Source organism: Kryptolebias marmoratus, linkage group LG24 (assembly GCF_001649575.2).
Source record: "Kryptolebias marmoratus isolate JLee-2015 linkage group LG24, ASM164957v2, whole genome shotgun sequence".
Classification (NCBI taxonomy): Eukaryota; Metazoa; Chordata; class Actinopteri; order Cyprinodontiformes; family Rivulidae; genus Kryptolebias; species Kryptolebias marmoratus.
In genome coordinates, this window is record NC_051453.1 from 11,764,490 (window position 1) to 11,780,699 (window position 16,210).

At 37.4% G+C, this 16,210-nt stretch overlaps 1 protein-coding gene across 2 annotated transcripts in view; it reads left to right on the plus strand.

Annotated features, from left to right (window-relative positions):
- The window catches only part of agbl4 (ATP/GTP binding protein-like 4), a 251,446-nt gene that overhangs the window by 151,971 nt on the left and 83,265 nt on the right, over nucleotides 1-16,210 (plus strand). For both annotated transcript variants that reach the window (XR_001808379.3, XM_017407166.3), the window contains exon 6: nucleotides 5,475-5,514. Coding sequence is in view for 1 of the 2 variants with exons in the window: in XM_017407166.3 (XP_017262655.2) it covers nucleotides 5,475-5,514 (40 nt within the window). In the remaining variant the exon portion in view is untranslated. The remainder of the gene's footprint in view (nucleotides 1-5,474; nucleotides 5,515-16,210) is intronic.

Sequence of the window (16,210 nt, forward strand, 5' to 3'; positions counted from 1 at the left end):
TACAATTTGTGTGTTTGCATTAATACCATGTGTGTACTAGGTGTAAATACCAGCTGTTATGCACATTATCAGATTACTGCAGTCCACGCTGTTGGAGGTAGCCCAGTAATAGCAACAGCGGGAGGACTGTGTGTAGGTGACTGTCCTCTTCATCCGCTCCAGAGGAAGCTGGTCTCTGCTCTCAGAAAGAATACATTTTTTATACGGTTTGTTGTATTTTTAACCAAGGGCTTCTGGTCACGCAACAAAGCTGTGCTTCCCATCCCCTCTGCTCCTTTCCCTCACCCACCTCATCTTAGTGTCACAGCAAACAGAACCTGACACCGTCATGCAAGTGGAGGGGTGATCACATTTCTACTGGCAAACAGACATTTTCCACTACATTTTACAGTTTTAGTAAGCCTCATGTTTTCAGCACCTGTATTTCTCTCACTTTATCATGCACTTTATTTCAGTAAGCCAGACAGCTACACCCAAAAATAACCTGAAAAGCTCATCCTATTAGCTCATTCTTACCTCACCACCTCTCTGTGTTACCAGGGGACAATGAGTAAGATGCCGTTAGACACACAGACAGGCGAATAAAGAAGGTTTCCCTTTTAAATCTAAAGCGCTACAGATCAGTCCAGACAGTGTGTGTGTTGGTGGCATTTTAACTCTCCGAGGAAATGCAGAAGTGAAAATGGTGACTCAGGCCAGATGAGGTACACAGAGCAGATATGTGATGAAAGGGATGGAGGAAGATGGGAGATTAGTCACACTGTTGACAAAGACGCTCTCACTCAAAACCCCATCAACCATCGACTCCTGCCGTGACCCTGGCTTTATGATAGGTGCATGTTTGTGTGTGTTTCTGTGTTTGTGTGAGTGTTTCAGTGGGGACAGGGGTGAGTTTGGATATCGGCGTTTATTTCTGACTTCAACAATGGAGCTGGGAATAACTCTAGGCTGATTCTGCAGAGCAGTAATTAATCCAAATCAAGCTTTATTGTCAACAACTTTTAGCAAAATGCCTGCGAGCCATCTTACACATAAGAAATTGTATCAGTCACCGATGTGAGGTTTTATTGATTTTTTTTTTTTTAAATTTGATCTAACTAGTTAAGATCAGGTAGTGCAGGGAGTGATAAACAAGCTAAAATGATCCATCTAACATTTACCTTTCCCATCAATACTGTATGCTCATGAAAGGAGAATTAAAATATTTATCACTTGCTGCCATGAAAGGTATGCAAACATGCCAGTGTGTGTGTGTGGATTGATGGAGGTGGGGGTGTCTGTCTGTTAGCAAAATATATCTTAAACCAGTAGATGTATTTTAATGAAACTCTCAGAAAGTATTCATTTTACATCTACAACTCGTTCAAAAAAATGTGGCTAGGAACAGCACAAATTACTATGAAGTTTTATATTACTTTGTTCAAAGCTTGTTTTTGTTTCCAAAAGTACTAATTTCTGCTTGGAAAATAATAATTATAGATAATATGGTGTGAAAAATCCCTTTTTCTCTCCTAATGGAGGTTCACCTTAATTTTCCGATTCCACAGCTTCATCATATTTCTGTCCTTAAAATAAAATAAAAAAGAGAAAACTGAAAAGTAGCAGGACACCGGTTGCTGCAGTGCAATTTAGCCATATTGACTTTAAATTAATTTGAAATGAGCTACAAAATGATGGCTGAGATTTTTAGTTTCTCCTTCCTCCCATTTCAGGTTCTTCTTTTCAGCCTTTGTGTGTTCATGTGTGTGTTGGCATGCATGTGTGTGTGTGTGCATGTGGGAGTGGGGGGTGGAGAGGGGAGAGATAACAATCCTTCACCAAATAATAGAAGTAAATTCTGTAGGAAATGTTGGCAAATGGGTTTTGGGTAGATTGTGTATGAATATTTAATTTAGTAATAAAGCAAGGGTTTAGTACATTAATGGTTTTTTCACCGCTGTCACTCCATTTGACTCCCTCCTCCTCTTCCCTCTCCTCCCTCTTAGATTAGGGTGGTGGGACTGCAATCTGGTCGGCTGATTGGTTCATTTAATCATCATATTTATACTGATTTGGATATTATAGATTTCTTTGAGGGGTGGCAGTCGTCAGATTCATATCAATTTATTCTAAAATATTAAATTAATTTTAGTTATATTCAAGAGAGACAAATAACCAGAGTATCAGATGAAGGCATTTATAGAGACGCTAGGTGGTTTGTCTTTTAGTCAGAATATCAATTTTCCTTTGGTTTAAAGATCGAACTTTATCAAGAACTGCAGTCCAAGAGCACACAAGAGTAGAAGCACTAATCTTGGCTTTCTGTATTCAAATTTCAAGTCTGGAAAAAAAACAATAAATTATGTTCTCATGTAACATTGTAAGTTTGTCATCCTAATCTATGTTGTTCGCAGCGCTGCTGGCCTCAGAGTCGCCTTTAGCTGGCGAGATTACAGCGACAGCTGGAGTGTTTGTCACCTCTGACACTCATCTGCATTCTTGTCTTCTGACCTGCTAACACTTTCTCTGGCAGGTTCTGTCAGAATTCACTCGTGGCAAACGTGGATTTTAGACAGATGGGTTGTTGCTAATAATAGGTTGAAATTATTGGAAGACTTTATAAATGGGGTCTACAATCACAGCTCAGTCCAACTGGCATCTGTGAAGCTGTCAACTATAAAACATACGTGTGTGGCATCATTTACCAAGAAATTAAGATTTTGTTTGCCCACCTTGAAACAGAGACACAAAGTCAAGAATCCAGTTGTAAAATTCACTAGATTTGCTTTAATCTGTTGGAGTGTATGTTGAGTGCAGTGAAGCTAGACGGACTTCGCCCAAAATGTGATCCCTCAACCCTCGACTGTGTTTGATAAAGATTATTTCAATCCTGTTTTCTGCCTAGAATTGCTTTTGCTAATGTAATTCAGTATGAGTCAGATTCTTCGGCTTTCTGTAGTCTTTCTGTGTTGCCTTTATAAAAAGTACTAAGCACCTTATCCATTTTGGGGACTAACCAAATCAGCGTGGAGAAAAACTGGTGGTAATGTGTTGTAATTCTTCATCGCAGATTCATTCTCTGTGTTTAAGTACGTCTAGAATGAAATAAACTCACACTTTTCATTTGCTGCCTTACAGACTGTGTGAGCCTTGATGTTTGCTTCTCTGTGTGTGTAGTTGTGTTGATGTTGGAGTGGGTGTAAAAGAGTAATGTGATGCTTTGTATGATGAGCTTTGAAATTTCAGTCTTTTACTGTAAAGTACAGGTGTGTTGATTTATCGCCTAAGATGAGTAAATTAAACCAACTTGAATCAGAAATGATTTTTGAATGACAATGTATTGGTCCATGTGCCACAGTTTCACCTGCTGAACATGCAGAGTGTACTAAACAACCCTAGGGATCATTTACTGAACTGCCTTTCATAGTTTCATGGGACAGTATGTATTTTTGTTGTTGTTTACTGTTTATTTCTTTTATTTTACTGCAACATGGCTTAAACAAACCTCACTTTGTTTGTCCATTTATTGGAGTTCAGTTGAACTGGTGTAGGTCATTTTTATCCATGTTTGGCTGTTTGATTAAAAACACATTTTTCTGTGATATGTCAAACATCAGTTGTATTTTTCCTACTGTTTTACTCCGACATTATTACAGGACATATAAGTCAAATAATACTTATAAATGTTTATACTTTGGTATAAGAAGATAGAATATAGGATCTGTAAAAATCCTAAACCATATATTGCCAATTTATTTCAGTTTCATTTATTTTATAACTTTATTTTTATGGCTCCAATTCCCAGCAAAGGGGACAACACTGAGAAAGTAAACAAATTCAATTAAAGTAAGTTTTTAAGTAGTAGTTTAACCTAAATATAATCCATTACAATCCCTGTTATTCCAATTATACACAATCTTATTCAACCTACTATAATGCATTTCAGTGAAATAACACTCAGTGCATTAATATGTATAAATTGCCAATTTGTACACATTTGTCTGGTTAAGGAAGTTTATGTTTGGCATTTAATCTTTAGTTTAGTAGGATGGAGTGAGAGGAGAACTCCTCAGACTCAGTGAGAGCAGCCTTTTGGGGAACATTAACTCAGTAACTTACTGCTGGACAAAACAAGAAGGTTTTGCTTGTGAAAATATAGTATTTCTGCTACGAACAATCACAGAAAACAGTCTGAGGCTTGTTTTCAGGTGTTTTTTTTTCCTGACTTCATATCTGATTGACTATGGAGAGTCTTCAGGTGATAGTAAAAGCTCAGTGGGTGTGTGTATGTGTGTGTTTGTACAGAAGGTAGGTAGGGTGAAAGATGCGTGTGTATAAATCAGTATGTGAGCAGAGAGCGTGATCTCAGCTTGTCTTATGTTGTTACAGTGACCTCTGCTGCTGTGTGGTCACCCTCAATGACACTCAGGCATCTACTCACATGTAACTTACAGTCCATGTAAGGTATGCATTTTTACAAATTAGCTTGTATTTAGAGTTATAACCATTAATTTATTTGGCGGATCCCTTTCCACTCATATTGTGTATCTAATGTCACTTTGATTAAGAGCATCTGCTAAAGACTAAAATAAGTGTTTAGTACCCACATCTGTGAGTTCCTCTTCAGGTTATGCTGTGTTCAAGGAGAGAAGGCTCCAAGAATGTTGAGAGTCTCTTTGCTTATCCCTCTCAAATGGTCACTGTGATGCTTAAACATTAATAATGTCTTGTCCTGAAGGCTGGTGTTGACTGTAACTATGTCTCACACACACTTTCAACACTCACACACAGACCCTTCATCCCATCCTGGGATGTGAAGATCATCTTTCCTTAGAGACTGGAAGATGAGGAGGCCTGAGGTGTTGATTACTTCAGTACTCAACAGCCAAGTGTGTGTGTTTGTGTGGAGGGGGGAGGGGGAGGGGGCAGCAGGTTAAGGAGAGGGAGGGTAAAAACCTAGCACTTCCTTCAGATTACTTCTTAGCTGTTGAAGAAATCAAGTGTAAAATTACACACTACATCAAAATGCAGCATTACTTTTACACATGTTCAAGGACTCTCTCTCACACACACACACACACACACACACCCAAAGGTTGATATACGGTCATACCAGTCTTTACATTGGATATCAACCCAACACTTAAAGTTTTTACATAGTTTGGCCTGCAACTACGGTAAAATATTCCTAACTCTTGTTTTCAATTACAATATAAAATGTCTTTAATGTAACTATTAACAAAACATCATTGTCATTACGAAATTACTTGCAACACCTCTTAAATATTATCAAAATTAAATTGTAGACATTGGGTCTGTATCGGACCAAAATGCTGCTGCTTAAGGTAAGTTAGAAGTTTTACTGAGCAGAGTAAATCAATTTTTTACATGTGAGAGGGATCAATAGACTTTCTGCAAGACTAAAATATGAGAATTGATGAAAGTATTGATTACTATTTTGTGACATTTGTCTTTCTTTTTCCTTTTTCTTTCAGCAACAAAGACGTCTAGACCTGTTAACCATCACCAACTCGGGTAAGTCCCTGGGATTTTATTTCCTGCCTTCACTGTCACCCACCATCGACCCAACGCAGCACCACCTCAGCACAGAAATAAAAATAATTTTATGACCCTGTAGGAATATCAATGGCAGTAAAAGCTTAGTATCGGAATATATTTCTCTGTTTTATAACTTAGTTTGATATTGATTTGTCAGGAATCTGCCAATAAGGCTGTAAGACACACTGTGAGGCATTAAACGGAGGAACAGGCTGTTTTCAGGGTGCTGCTTGCACAAATCTGCACAGTTGGGCTGAAGAGACACAACGGATACACGTATACTTGTGTTGTCAAAGCCCTGCAGCAGGGCCTCTGCTGAAGGGATGGCTTCAAATCTGTTGCTTGAGCTTCGGCTAAAGAATGAGTTTAGCTGATGCGATGTGCTAGATGTCAAGACACTATGGCTGTATCATCTGTGACCGTAAAAAGATCTTTGTGTAGAGTTGGAGAAATCACAAGGACAAGAATGTTTGTTTTTCAGAACATGTATGCCTAAATAAATGTTTTCACACTTGAACAATTGACATTTTCAGATAATTAGGTTTAAATTTTATACCTAGTCTTGTCTTTAAACAAAGGTTTGACAGCGGTTTTAAATCTGGAAACACTTGTGAGTGGTACTTTCAGGACACGAGACAGAACATTATGTAATAACAGTTTGCTCTGGAAATCAGTGTTTTGTTTACAGCACATTGTGGATGATGCTAAGACCCACTAATTATCTATAATGCTGCTTTTGCGATGACACATTCATGACATAAATGCTTCTATGCAAGAAGAGTGGAAGAGTTTTTAGTATGTAACCATGAGCTGCACACGTGTCAATTCTTTCTATGGATACCTGCTCTCCTCACCACACTGAAGATTTTCTGGGATGTTTTTTTTTTTTTATGAATATGTAAATGAGACCAATCTGACTGATGCAGGCCCTCAACAAAATGGTTTTTGAGAGAATTTTGTGTGTGAAAAGCATGTCAGACACACGAGGAACAACTTTGGAACCGTAAAATAGGTTTTGTCAGTGTTTGTTTACGGGAAAGATAATAAGCTCCTGCTGTTTCATGCTTGTTCACCCAAATGTTCCCTTTTTTTAAAATCTGAAAACTTGTCAAAAATTTGTTTATAAACTCAAACACCATTTTTTATTAATATCAAATATGAATAATGAGAGTAAAAAATCATATAAACATGCTCTGTCCTCATCTAGATCACTGAATCATATTTAAATTGATCCTGTATGTAAAATGGTAAGTGGTCATGCTAATAAAGCACCTTCGTAACCTAATGAAGGTTCTACGGAAAGCTTTCATTAGTTTGTCTCATCTTCACACATTAGCTTTACGATGGCGTGTGCACGTCTTTTTCTATTCAAGCCGCAGCTCTCACATCATGCAGTCAAGTGTGCATATGGTGCTTGAAGTTCAACTGAATGTGGGAACATGTCACAAAGTAGCTTCACTGTTAGAAATCTACGCTAGCTTCTTAAAGAGGCAGCTGTGTGAGCGAGAGAGCTGCTGAGATGGAGAGGGAGAGAAAAAAAAAAGAGAAAACAGATGGCAACGGCAAGAAGGATACAGAGACCCATATGTCTAATGTATCTGGATGATCTAATATGCTTTGATTAGAATAATGCATATGTGAGGCTCATGGAGACCCAGTTAATTTTGCAAGTTTACACTGCAGCTGTTCCTCTGGTCCGGGGCAGAGGCAGCACTCATTCACGGTCCTCAATGTTTGACAGAGGGCAAGACATAAAAACTAACACCTTCTAGCACAATAAATAAGAGAGAAGGAAACAGGCAATTACAGTGAATTGCACTATCATATATACTGCAGTCTAGTTGCAGACATGTACTTATTTTCAACATGTCTTCATGTCTAAATGAGCACCTTTCTAAGAAATGCCAATGTGTCCTAAAACCATTCACAACTGTGTAATCTAAAGTCCTTGAACAAAAGACAACTGGAATTTTGTTCTCACATCATCTCTCATCTCATAGGAGGCTGTGTTCATTAGTGGTGGTGATGTTCATATACTTTCTGCTTTTTAAGTTGAGTCATTTTCCAAGTTTTAGTTAGATTACCAAAAGACTGCAGGGGAAATCTGTTTTTGTGTTAGCTTTTAGGTCTTGCTGTTGTCGCCTTTTCATCACCTTACTTAAGAGAAGATAATTACAAGGTGTTTTTCTTTTGTCTCATATGTATAGAAAGTATATTTCATAATGTTTAAAGTTTGTGTACTCCAGACTGGTTGTGTGTGCGCTATCGAAAAGTGTCTCTCATCAAGACATTTCCAGTAAGACACATCATATTGTGGGGAGTCTCATAGGAAGTCTTAGGGGGAGTCCTGGTGGTTTCTAAAGTTGGCCTATTTCGCAATGACTAAGCTCTACTTGTTCTTTACTTCTTTCTAATGTGTGCACATGACTCACCAGGAAAGTAGAACTGGGTGAGTCCCTGTGATCTCACACACTTATTTGGGTGAAAACAGCAGTTTTTGCACTGCCTTGGCTTTTTATTTTAATACTCAAATGAAATTTACTTGAGAAAAATTAGTAAGTTTCTTTAAAATTCACTCGATAGCCCATTTCACACAACACTTTTAAGCTGGGGCTGAGATGCTTTCCTTTTGTATCGATGTCTGATGCAGTATGGGTAGTTAGAAGTTGACCCTCTGAGTCCCAGAGCTGAGTTAGTGAGTGTGAAGTAGAATTGTACAGTACTGCACTCAAGCTAACAACTCTGCTGTCACTCCACCTGTTCCACCATGGGTTAGCACACATGGTCATGGACTTGCCCTGCTCGACTGGTTCATGTGTGAACCACTAGAGGCAGCTCAAAGAGAAGATAATCCTTGCACTCATATCACGGAACCATAGTATAAATGTGCTATTTCCCTTTTTTTCTGTGATTGCTTTGATTTGTTCAGAGACTGCTGCCTTACCGGCAGTCAACGGGCAAAAGGTGCAGTACATCCTGGACAGTTAGCTGGTCTATCACAAGGCCAACAAAGACAAACAAGACAGATTAATTGATTATTCTAAACTGACCTTAGGTTTGAGCAGCTTGTCTAAAGTCTTGTTTATAGAATGTGAGAAGAAATCAGAGTATCTGGAGAAAACTCGCTCATACACAAGGAGAATATGCAAACTCTATGCAGAAACGTCCCTGCCAAATACTCACACCTGAGACTTTGTTGCTTTGAAGTGACTACACTGACTACTGCACATCTGACCAGCACAAACAACCAAAATATCAAAAGAAAATGTTAATGAGTTATAATGTAACAAGTGTCAGAAATTCATTACCTGGTAGTATTTTTTATTTCATTAAATGACATCTGATGCCACTAGGCAGCAATGCTTTTCCACTTTAGCAAAAGCAAACTGCATGAACAATCTTCAAACATATAATAGACTTTTTATTTAACTCTAGTCAGCAATGATCACCAACATCATATAATTCTTTGTCTGAAATGTCGTATTGTTCAAAAGTCTATAAAGCGAATTCATACTATTATTTGAAGATGAACAAACATCTCAGTAGTTAATTTCAAGTTAAAGTCAAAAAGGTTTTTTTTTACCTATTTGTTGTCTTTTTTTGTTTGTTTTTGTTTTGTTTTTTTTCCTTCTTCTTTCTACTTGTTATTTTACCTCAGTTTAGTTTTATATGGATATGTCTGCTGTCTGGGGATTTGTTTGTGGGTTAAAGTTTGTTGACATTTTATGGTTATACACCATACTGTACTTGTCAATATATTGTGAAAAATCAATAAAAAGACATTTGAAAGTAAAAGGGTTTTGTACACAATAACGAGTGGGAACGTTACACTAATAATAAGTATCCAGATGTTTTAATCTGATGTATTGTTTACATTTTAGTGTAAAGTGTCATTTGTTGTAGCTACACTTGATCATGGTGCATTGCTTTCACACCCACCTCAAAAAAGTATACAGCTGTCACTCCACAGTTCATTGCAACAAACTTCTTCGTTTTTTCACATTTTTTTGACAAATATTGTCAGACACATATAACATGTTTCCATGAAAATCAGTGAATTTTCTTTGCTTTGGCTTTAAATCTTGACTTCTTTTAAAAGGCTTAGAAGACGGCACAGCGGAACTAGCCTTATTCGGGGTTTGGTCCTCCCCCTCTAAGGTATTCTACACAGACTCAAATGGCTTTCAAATATTTCTTTGTTAAAGCCTTCTTCTTCTGTCTGGTGTAGAGCTCAGTGTGTGTGCGCTCCATAAATGATTGCAGGTCATTTTTCAGGCTGTTGTTACGTGTGGCCTTGAATCGAGGTCTATTATATTCTTAACTTGACAGACATATTTTATCCTGCCCTGCTGCTTTATTACTATTCATAGTAGGTACGCGTCCATGCACACGCGCTCTGAAACTGTAAAGCTTAATATGGCGCCTGTATAAAAACCAAGCGATGCTTTCAGGGTAGTGTCTCTGACAGAGAAACACAGGCACTTTTTTACTTGCAGTTTAAAAGAGTTTTTGCCCCTTTTTCTTTGTGTCGCCTGCACACCTGTCTCCCTCTCTCCTGTTGACGCTTCACTCTGCTTGATTGGTTCAACAGAATTCTCATTATCCTCTGTTATTTATTAATGATGTTATTTAGGCACAGTCACGTTATCCTTGCAGTGTTTTGTTGTATTTTTCTCCCCTTTCTCTCTCTGTCCTTCACTCCTCATCATCGCGTCTTCACTACATGAGCAGCGGGGGAAAATGCAGGGTGTGAACAAACTAATAGGCTCAAGTGGCTTTATATACTGCGTTTGAGAGAAAAGGAGAAAAAAAATTGATGAGGATTCTACCCCTGCTGTTCTGTTGGCCTTTGTTTTTAATGACGTTCATTAGCTACTCTAACAAATGATTCACATTTAAGCATAAATTTACACACAAAGGTAACTCTAATAGAAAACTTAAATGGAATTCAAAAAGTCTGTTTCTAAAACAAGAAGATTTTCGTCACTGCCTTGCAAGAAAATGTAGGGGATATCTATCCATATGTATTTATAGATTTTCTTCCATAATATTCTCAGGCAGCGTTGAGACATTCTCAGCTGTTTACATGTGGAAGCTAAGATAGTTTGATGGTACTACTGTAGCATCATTTTTTACAGTGCTTCATTGGTGAAAACGTTAAATGATCAAGAACCAAAACAAGTTGGAGAGGAATCCAACAAACAAAACATCTGGGAAGACCTTCATATAAACCATTTAGAAAAAGATGAGTAAACGGAAAATAACAGGAGAGTTGATGAAGCATTTGTCTACAAAAGTCACAAGTGAACTTAAACCAGTTGAGAGAATCAAAAGGAAACACACAGAACAGTCAGAAAAAATGGCAGCACTGTTATTTGTCCCAACATCTGATATCCAACAGAACAGTGGCTAGTTGGTTCTTTTGTGCTGTGGCTTTAAAAATCGTTTGAAACCCAGCAATATAGATTTTCTTCTGTTTTATGTTCTTTCAAATCTCACATGAATTGTACTCGCTTTGAAAGATAAATAAAGGGGTAGTGATTTTAAATAGAAAACTTCTAATCAAAATATCTGGTTCTCAATTTAGTCCTAATTTTCAAAGCTTTGATAGTTGGAATTAGACATTTTATACTTGAGATTTGATTAAAAAAGGTTAAACCTACACTACATTAATTAGACTTTTTTTTTACATTTATGTCTTGGTTAATTTTTTGGCAAACAAAAAGAAAACAAACACAGTGAAGAAAAAACTTGAATAAAAAAAAAAGTAGTAGATTATATCCTATTTTATTGTACAAATCTTTCATTATCTTGTTGACATTTCTTTCTAGTAAACTACGGAAAGAGGCTTTACAATTTCTTAGAAAGAATAACAGATTTGATTAATGAAGCAATAAAAATGTGAAGTGTTTTTTATATTCTACACACAGCATCCATTACATACAGTATACAAACATTGAGGAAGAAAAAAAACAAGCAAAAATACACAGCACTTATTCCCTCCCCCTTTCTCATTTCACACAAAGTTGCACACACACCCCCACACACAGACCCACTCAAACCTCGCTCGGCCCTCTTTAATTGGACACTTGAGCAGCGCACGGCTGCATCTGGCTCCTGTTGAACACAGCCTGACATTTCAGACTGCTGACCTTTCCAGCCCCGCCACAACTAAATAATGATTAGTCCTGGCAACTGTTCCACCACAGCACTGTGCATGTACACATAACACACGCTCACAGGTGCAAACGGCACAAAGCAAAACAACAAAGCACCTGCACCGACGCTTTTGTCTTTTCACAGTGAGAAAATGGGGTGCAGACATTGATTTGAGAGGTCATTGTCATTCTTTTGGTTTATCGATTAGATTGTCCTTTTCCATATCTGCAGTGAGCACCCAATAATGTGTTGTTCTAAATTAACTCTGCTTGCCTCTATTTAGTTTCTCCTTTCCCCTTTATGCACGCTTAGCATACAGTGGAAAAAAGGTCAATCATATTCATGAGATCTGTGCAGATTGGGGAGGACGGTTGTGTCTTGCGTGTGAGTGTGGTGTGCTCGTGCTCACACGTCGTGCACAGAAGCATGTGCATCAAAGCTATGAGGCAGCGTGGAGATAATAGGCAGCTCTCAGATCTTTCCTCTCACTTTTTGTCTCCTCCATTTTATCACGTCTCTTTTTATATCTCTTTTTGCCCGCTGTTTCCATCAGACCGGAATAGAAATGTTCTTCATTAAAGATCGTCCTTTTTACATCTTCATGTTTAATGCTTTAAACCACTGTACATATCGCTGAGGTCAAAGGGTATATTTCTGATAGCCAGTGTTTGAGTTATAGATGCACAGATATGTATTTGTAACTAAGTAAAAATATGTCTCTTTAATTCCTTTTTAAAACTAAGCGTAGAACTTGATAACATCTCTGTTTTGGTAATAGATTATTATCTTTTTGATGCAGAGCAAAATGTAGACAGAATTTTGAAGCTTATTAAACACCATCTCCTATTGTCGGGCTAATGTGACTTTTAAAATCTAGTAAGGTCCTCTTTACCCTAAAGAGGTCCTCTCTAACCACTGCTCAGTTAAAATAATGGGACATTTTTGGGGAAAGTGAAGACCAACATGCTATGCATCAGGTTGTTAGTGTGCACATTTATGTTGTGTTTATTTGATAGTAAAAACTCTAAAATGTGGCTCTACAATTAAACTTTGATTTCATTCAGATGAAACTCTATGAAATAAAATCTGCAAATGACAACAACTGCATATCAGAAATAAACATACAAGTTGAGAATTTGACCTTAATTGTGTGTAGTATCACTACAGGGTCAGCAGACGTTTCTTTAATCTTTACAGAACATGACTGTTTCTTTGTTATTGAACAGCATCCATGTCAGATAAAATATGCTGGGCATTCAGCTAAATAGTGTAGTAATGCATGATGTATGTTTGTCTATGTTATGGTGCTGCTATTGGTTTTAATAGGATGTCTTTCTCCTGGTCTTTGTAACTTGTATTGGGTGTTTGTGACTTTTTTTGGCTTTTTTTGTTTTGTAGAAGTGATTTCTTCCACCCTCTGAAGCCTGTAAAACACTATGAAACGGATTCTGTGAGCTGGTACCGTTTAAACTCGATGTAAAGATGTTTGTGTCACAGCATTCCTCTTTATTTCTTTCTCTTGTAGATGAATAGAAGTTAACCTTCTTGTGTGTACCAGTTTTTTTCTTTTTTGTTCTTTAGACTTTAATCAACTGATCCTTATCTGCCAGACCAGTTTCCCTTTGAGTCAAGCAAAAACATAATAAATGTGCACTTATTCATTAAGCTCCCACTTCTCTCTCATTTACTTCTTTAGTTTTTCTTTGAACACATATTTTACAGTTAGGAAACAAAGATCTAATGAAACAGTTGCAGATTTGTGTGCACACACCAGTCTTTAGCACCCTTTAGCCAGGCTTACTTCATTTGTCTGAAATGTTAATTACCTCTTCTTTTAGAAAAGAGAAAGATGTTTAAACTCTACATTTTCCCAATGTATTAACACAGCAGCAGGACTCACAGACTGTTACTTTATATTGTGCTGAATTTAATACTTAAAATTTAGGATGTTTTTTGGGATTTTACTGCAGGTTTTGTTTTTGTTTTTTCGCATTAGTTGGATTGACAAAAGAGACTGGACTGATTCTCACTGTAACAAGTCTTTCTTGCAGATTTTTTCAGCTTGAATTAAAAGGGTAAAAGAACCCCCTGAACCAGTAGTTTGGGACCTCTTGGTTGTTCTCCATCATCTAATGTGCCTCCTTAGGTTGATAGAAATCTCTGTCTGGAAGTTGACTGTCTTTTAGTGATGAGGGAAGCGTTCCTTGTGAAACCAATAATTTCGTGTCATAAAAGATGGAGAAAAAGAGGAAAAAAAAGGGCCATTATTTATATAAAAAATTACTATCAGGCTTTTGTGTAAATGAACAGCTGTGAAAACAACACTTCCTATTACTTGCCCTAATTATATCCTTTCTTGGTAAATTAGCATATTTTATCTCCCTCGTCCTCATTATAGAAGACCATGCTTTTTTTTGATGTAGTTTAAAAAAAACCCACATAAAACACAAAGAATAACTGGGTGGAAGGAGAGGAGAGGGCTGCGCTGTCCGCCTCATATTGAGTATTTTCCAGTTGATTTTGTTAAAGGTTTCTCAGCAGCGTAGCTAAATAAGCAGCAGCATGCTAATGAATGAAGAACGAGAGTGATAATTTACCAGACAAAGAAAGGCGGACTGTGAGAGATAAGAGCCACGGAGATGGGAGGAGGCATGGGGGGAGCTGGTGGCAACACACAACTGCAAATATTTAGAAAATGTTTATCAAACAATTATTTAACACCTGTCACCAGCCTACGTGCCTGATGATTGTTTTTTTTTTTTTTTCGTTTTTTGTCAAGCTTATGGTCATAATACTTAAAGTAAATATTCCCTTTGTAGCAAATATGGTAATTTCACGCACTGCACACACAGTCAGCCATGAATTTCATGCTTTTCCATGGAAAAATGAGGGAGACAGTACTTAACTCAGAGGACACTAAAATGACATTATACTATAAAGGCGCAGACTGTCCGTCCTTCTTTTTTTAAAGGATGATGTGATGGAGGCAGTAAACAGTCTGTGTGCAGGCTGTGGGCTCTGAGATTATTTCTTTGTCACTAGCAGAGCCACCAGTGTTGCTAAGCACTGCTGTGGAGAAAATCCTCCAAGAGAGGACTGATTGGATTTTTGTTCCAGGGAGCCTTTTGTGTTAGCAGCATAGGGACTAGATAATAGAGGTTGATGCCACTCGGTCTCTGTGTTATAGCTGGTGGATTGAGTTTTTGGCCTCTGTGTGTGTGTTTGTGTACGTGTGTGTGAGCGTGGAATGTCTGTCTTAACGACTACGGTATCGATATTTGCAATCTCTTGCATCATCTTTGCTCTGTAGCCTCTGGGATGCTAATTATCACAACATCTGGACAATCTGTTAACAACACATTCCTTCTAGGTGTAAAACTTTACCATTAAGCTGAGAATAAAATGCTGCCACTAGACTGAACTAATGAAATGTTGCAAATAGGAAGTTCTCAAGTCCATGTGATCTGTTCGTTCCAAAAAAACAGTGAATGTTTTTGTAATCTGTGACTCAGTTCCTCTGTCAAATCGGCATCATCTGTACCCAATGACGGTGTGTGTGTGGTTTAGAAGATATATAAAAATGGAAATTTACTGTATATAATATTCATTTATTTAGGAGAGCTTCTTCTTCTAGTTACCCTGCTCCTTATAAAAACCCTCCCCACAGCAGACACTGAAATCCTTTCAATCCAGGAAATTCTTCAGCTCATTATGTCGCCCTGCTGTCTTGTGTGTGTGCATATGTGAGTATATACATGTGTGTGTGTGTGTGTGACTTTGTATTGACCTCTGTTGGAGACTAAAGAATGATACAGCTAGATTTTTACAGGCCAATCACAAACAACAAACTGGGTAAAGTAGAGATCGACAAGTTTACTGAAGTTTTCGTGTCTGAAGGTTTTTGATGTTTTGGACTGAAATTTACTTATTCTATCCTAACATATTCTGTACATCTTTCTGTGACAGAGATAAGTTGTGAATCTGTTTCTCAGCCCATACAGCTACTACAATCATTATTTTTTTGGAAAGTGAAAACCATACTGTGTTCACTGTTGTCAGAATAGTTGATGTTTTTTTTTTTTATCTGGCTAGCAGATAAGATACATTTTCATTTAAGAAAAAAAAAACATGAACCCTGTAGGAAGTTTTTTTTTCTCACTGAGCTACTAGAAATATTTAGATTTTTAATTCCATAAGCCATTTTGTCCCATTTAGTTTCAATTCTAATATTAGCCCTGCATGCAGTCATGGATGATTGCACACAAATAATGTGTTTTTATCAGAGTTGTATTTTTTATGACTAGTGAGCTTAAATAAATTTGCATAATGCGCAGTGTTCAAAATATTCTTGTGAAGATTAGAAGCAAGTTATACTGAAAAGAAAACACTGTCAGGCATAAACTTTATTGGTTGTAGGATACTAAGCTTTCTGAACCAGTACTTGCACAAGAAGAAAACGCACTGGCAGAAAAATAAACTTGTGAGACAACTGCTGGCTGTTGATGTGCTTTTT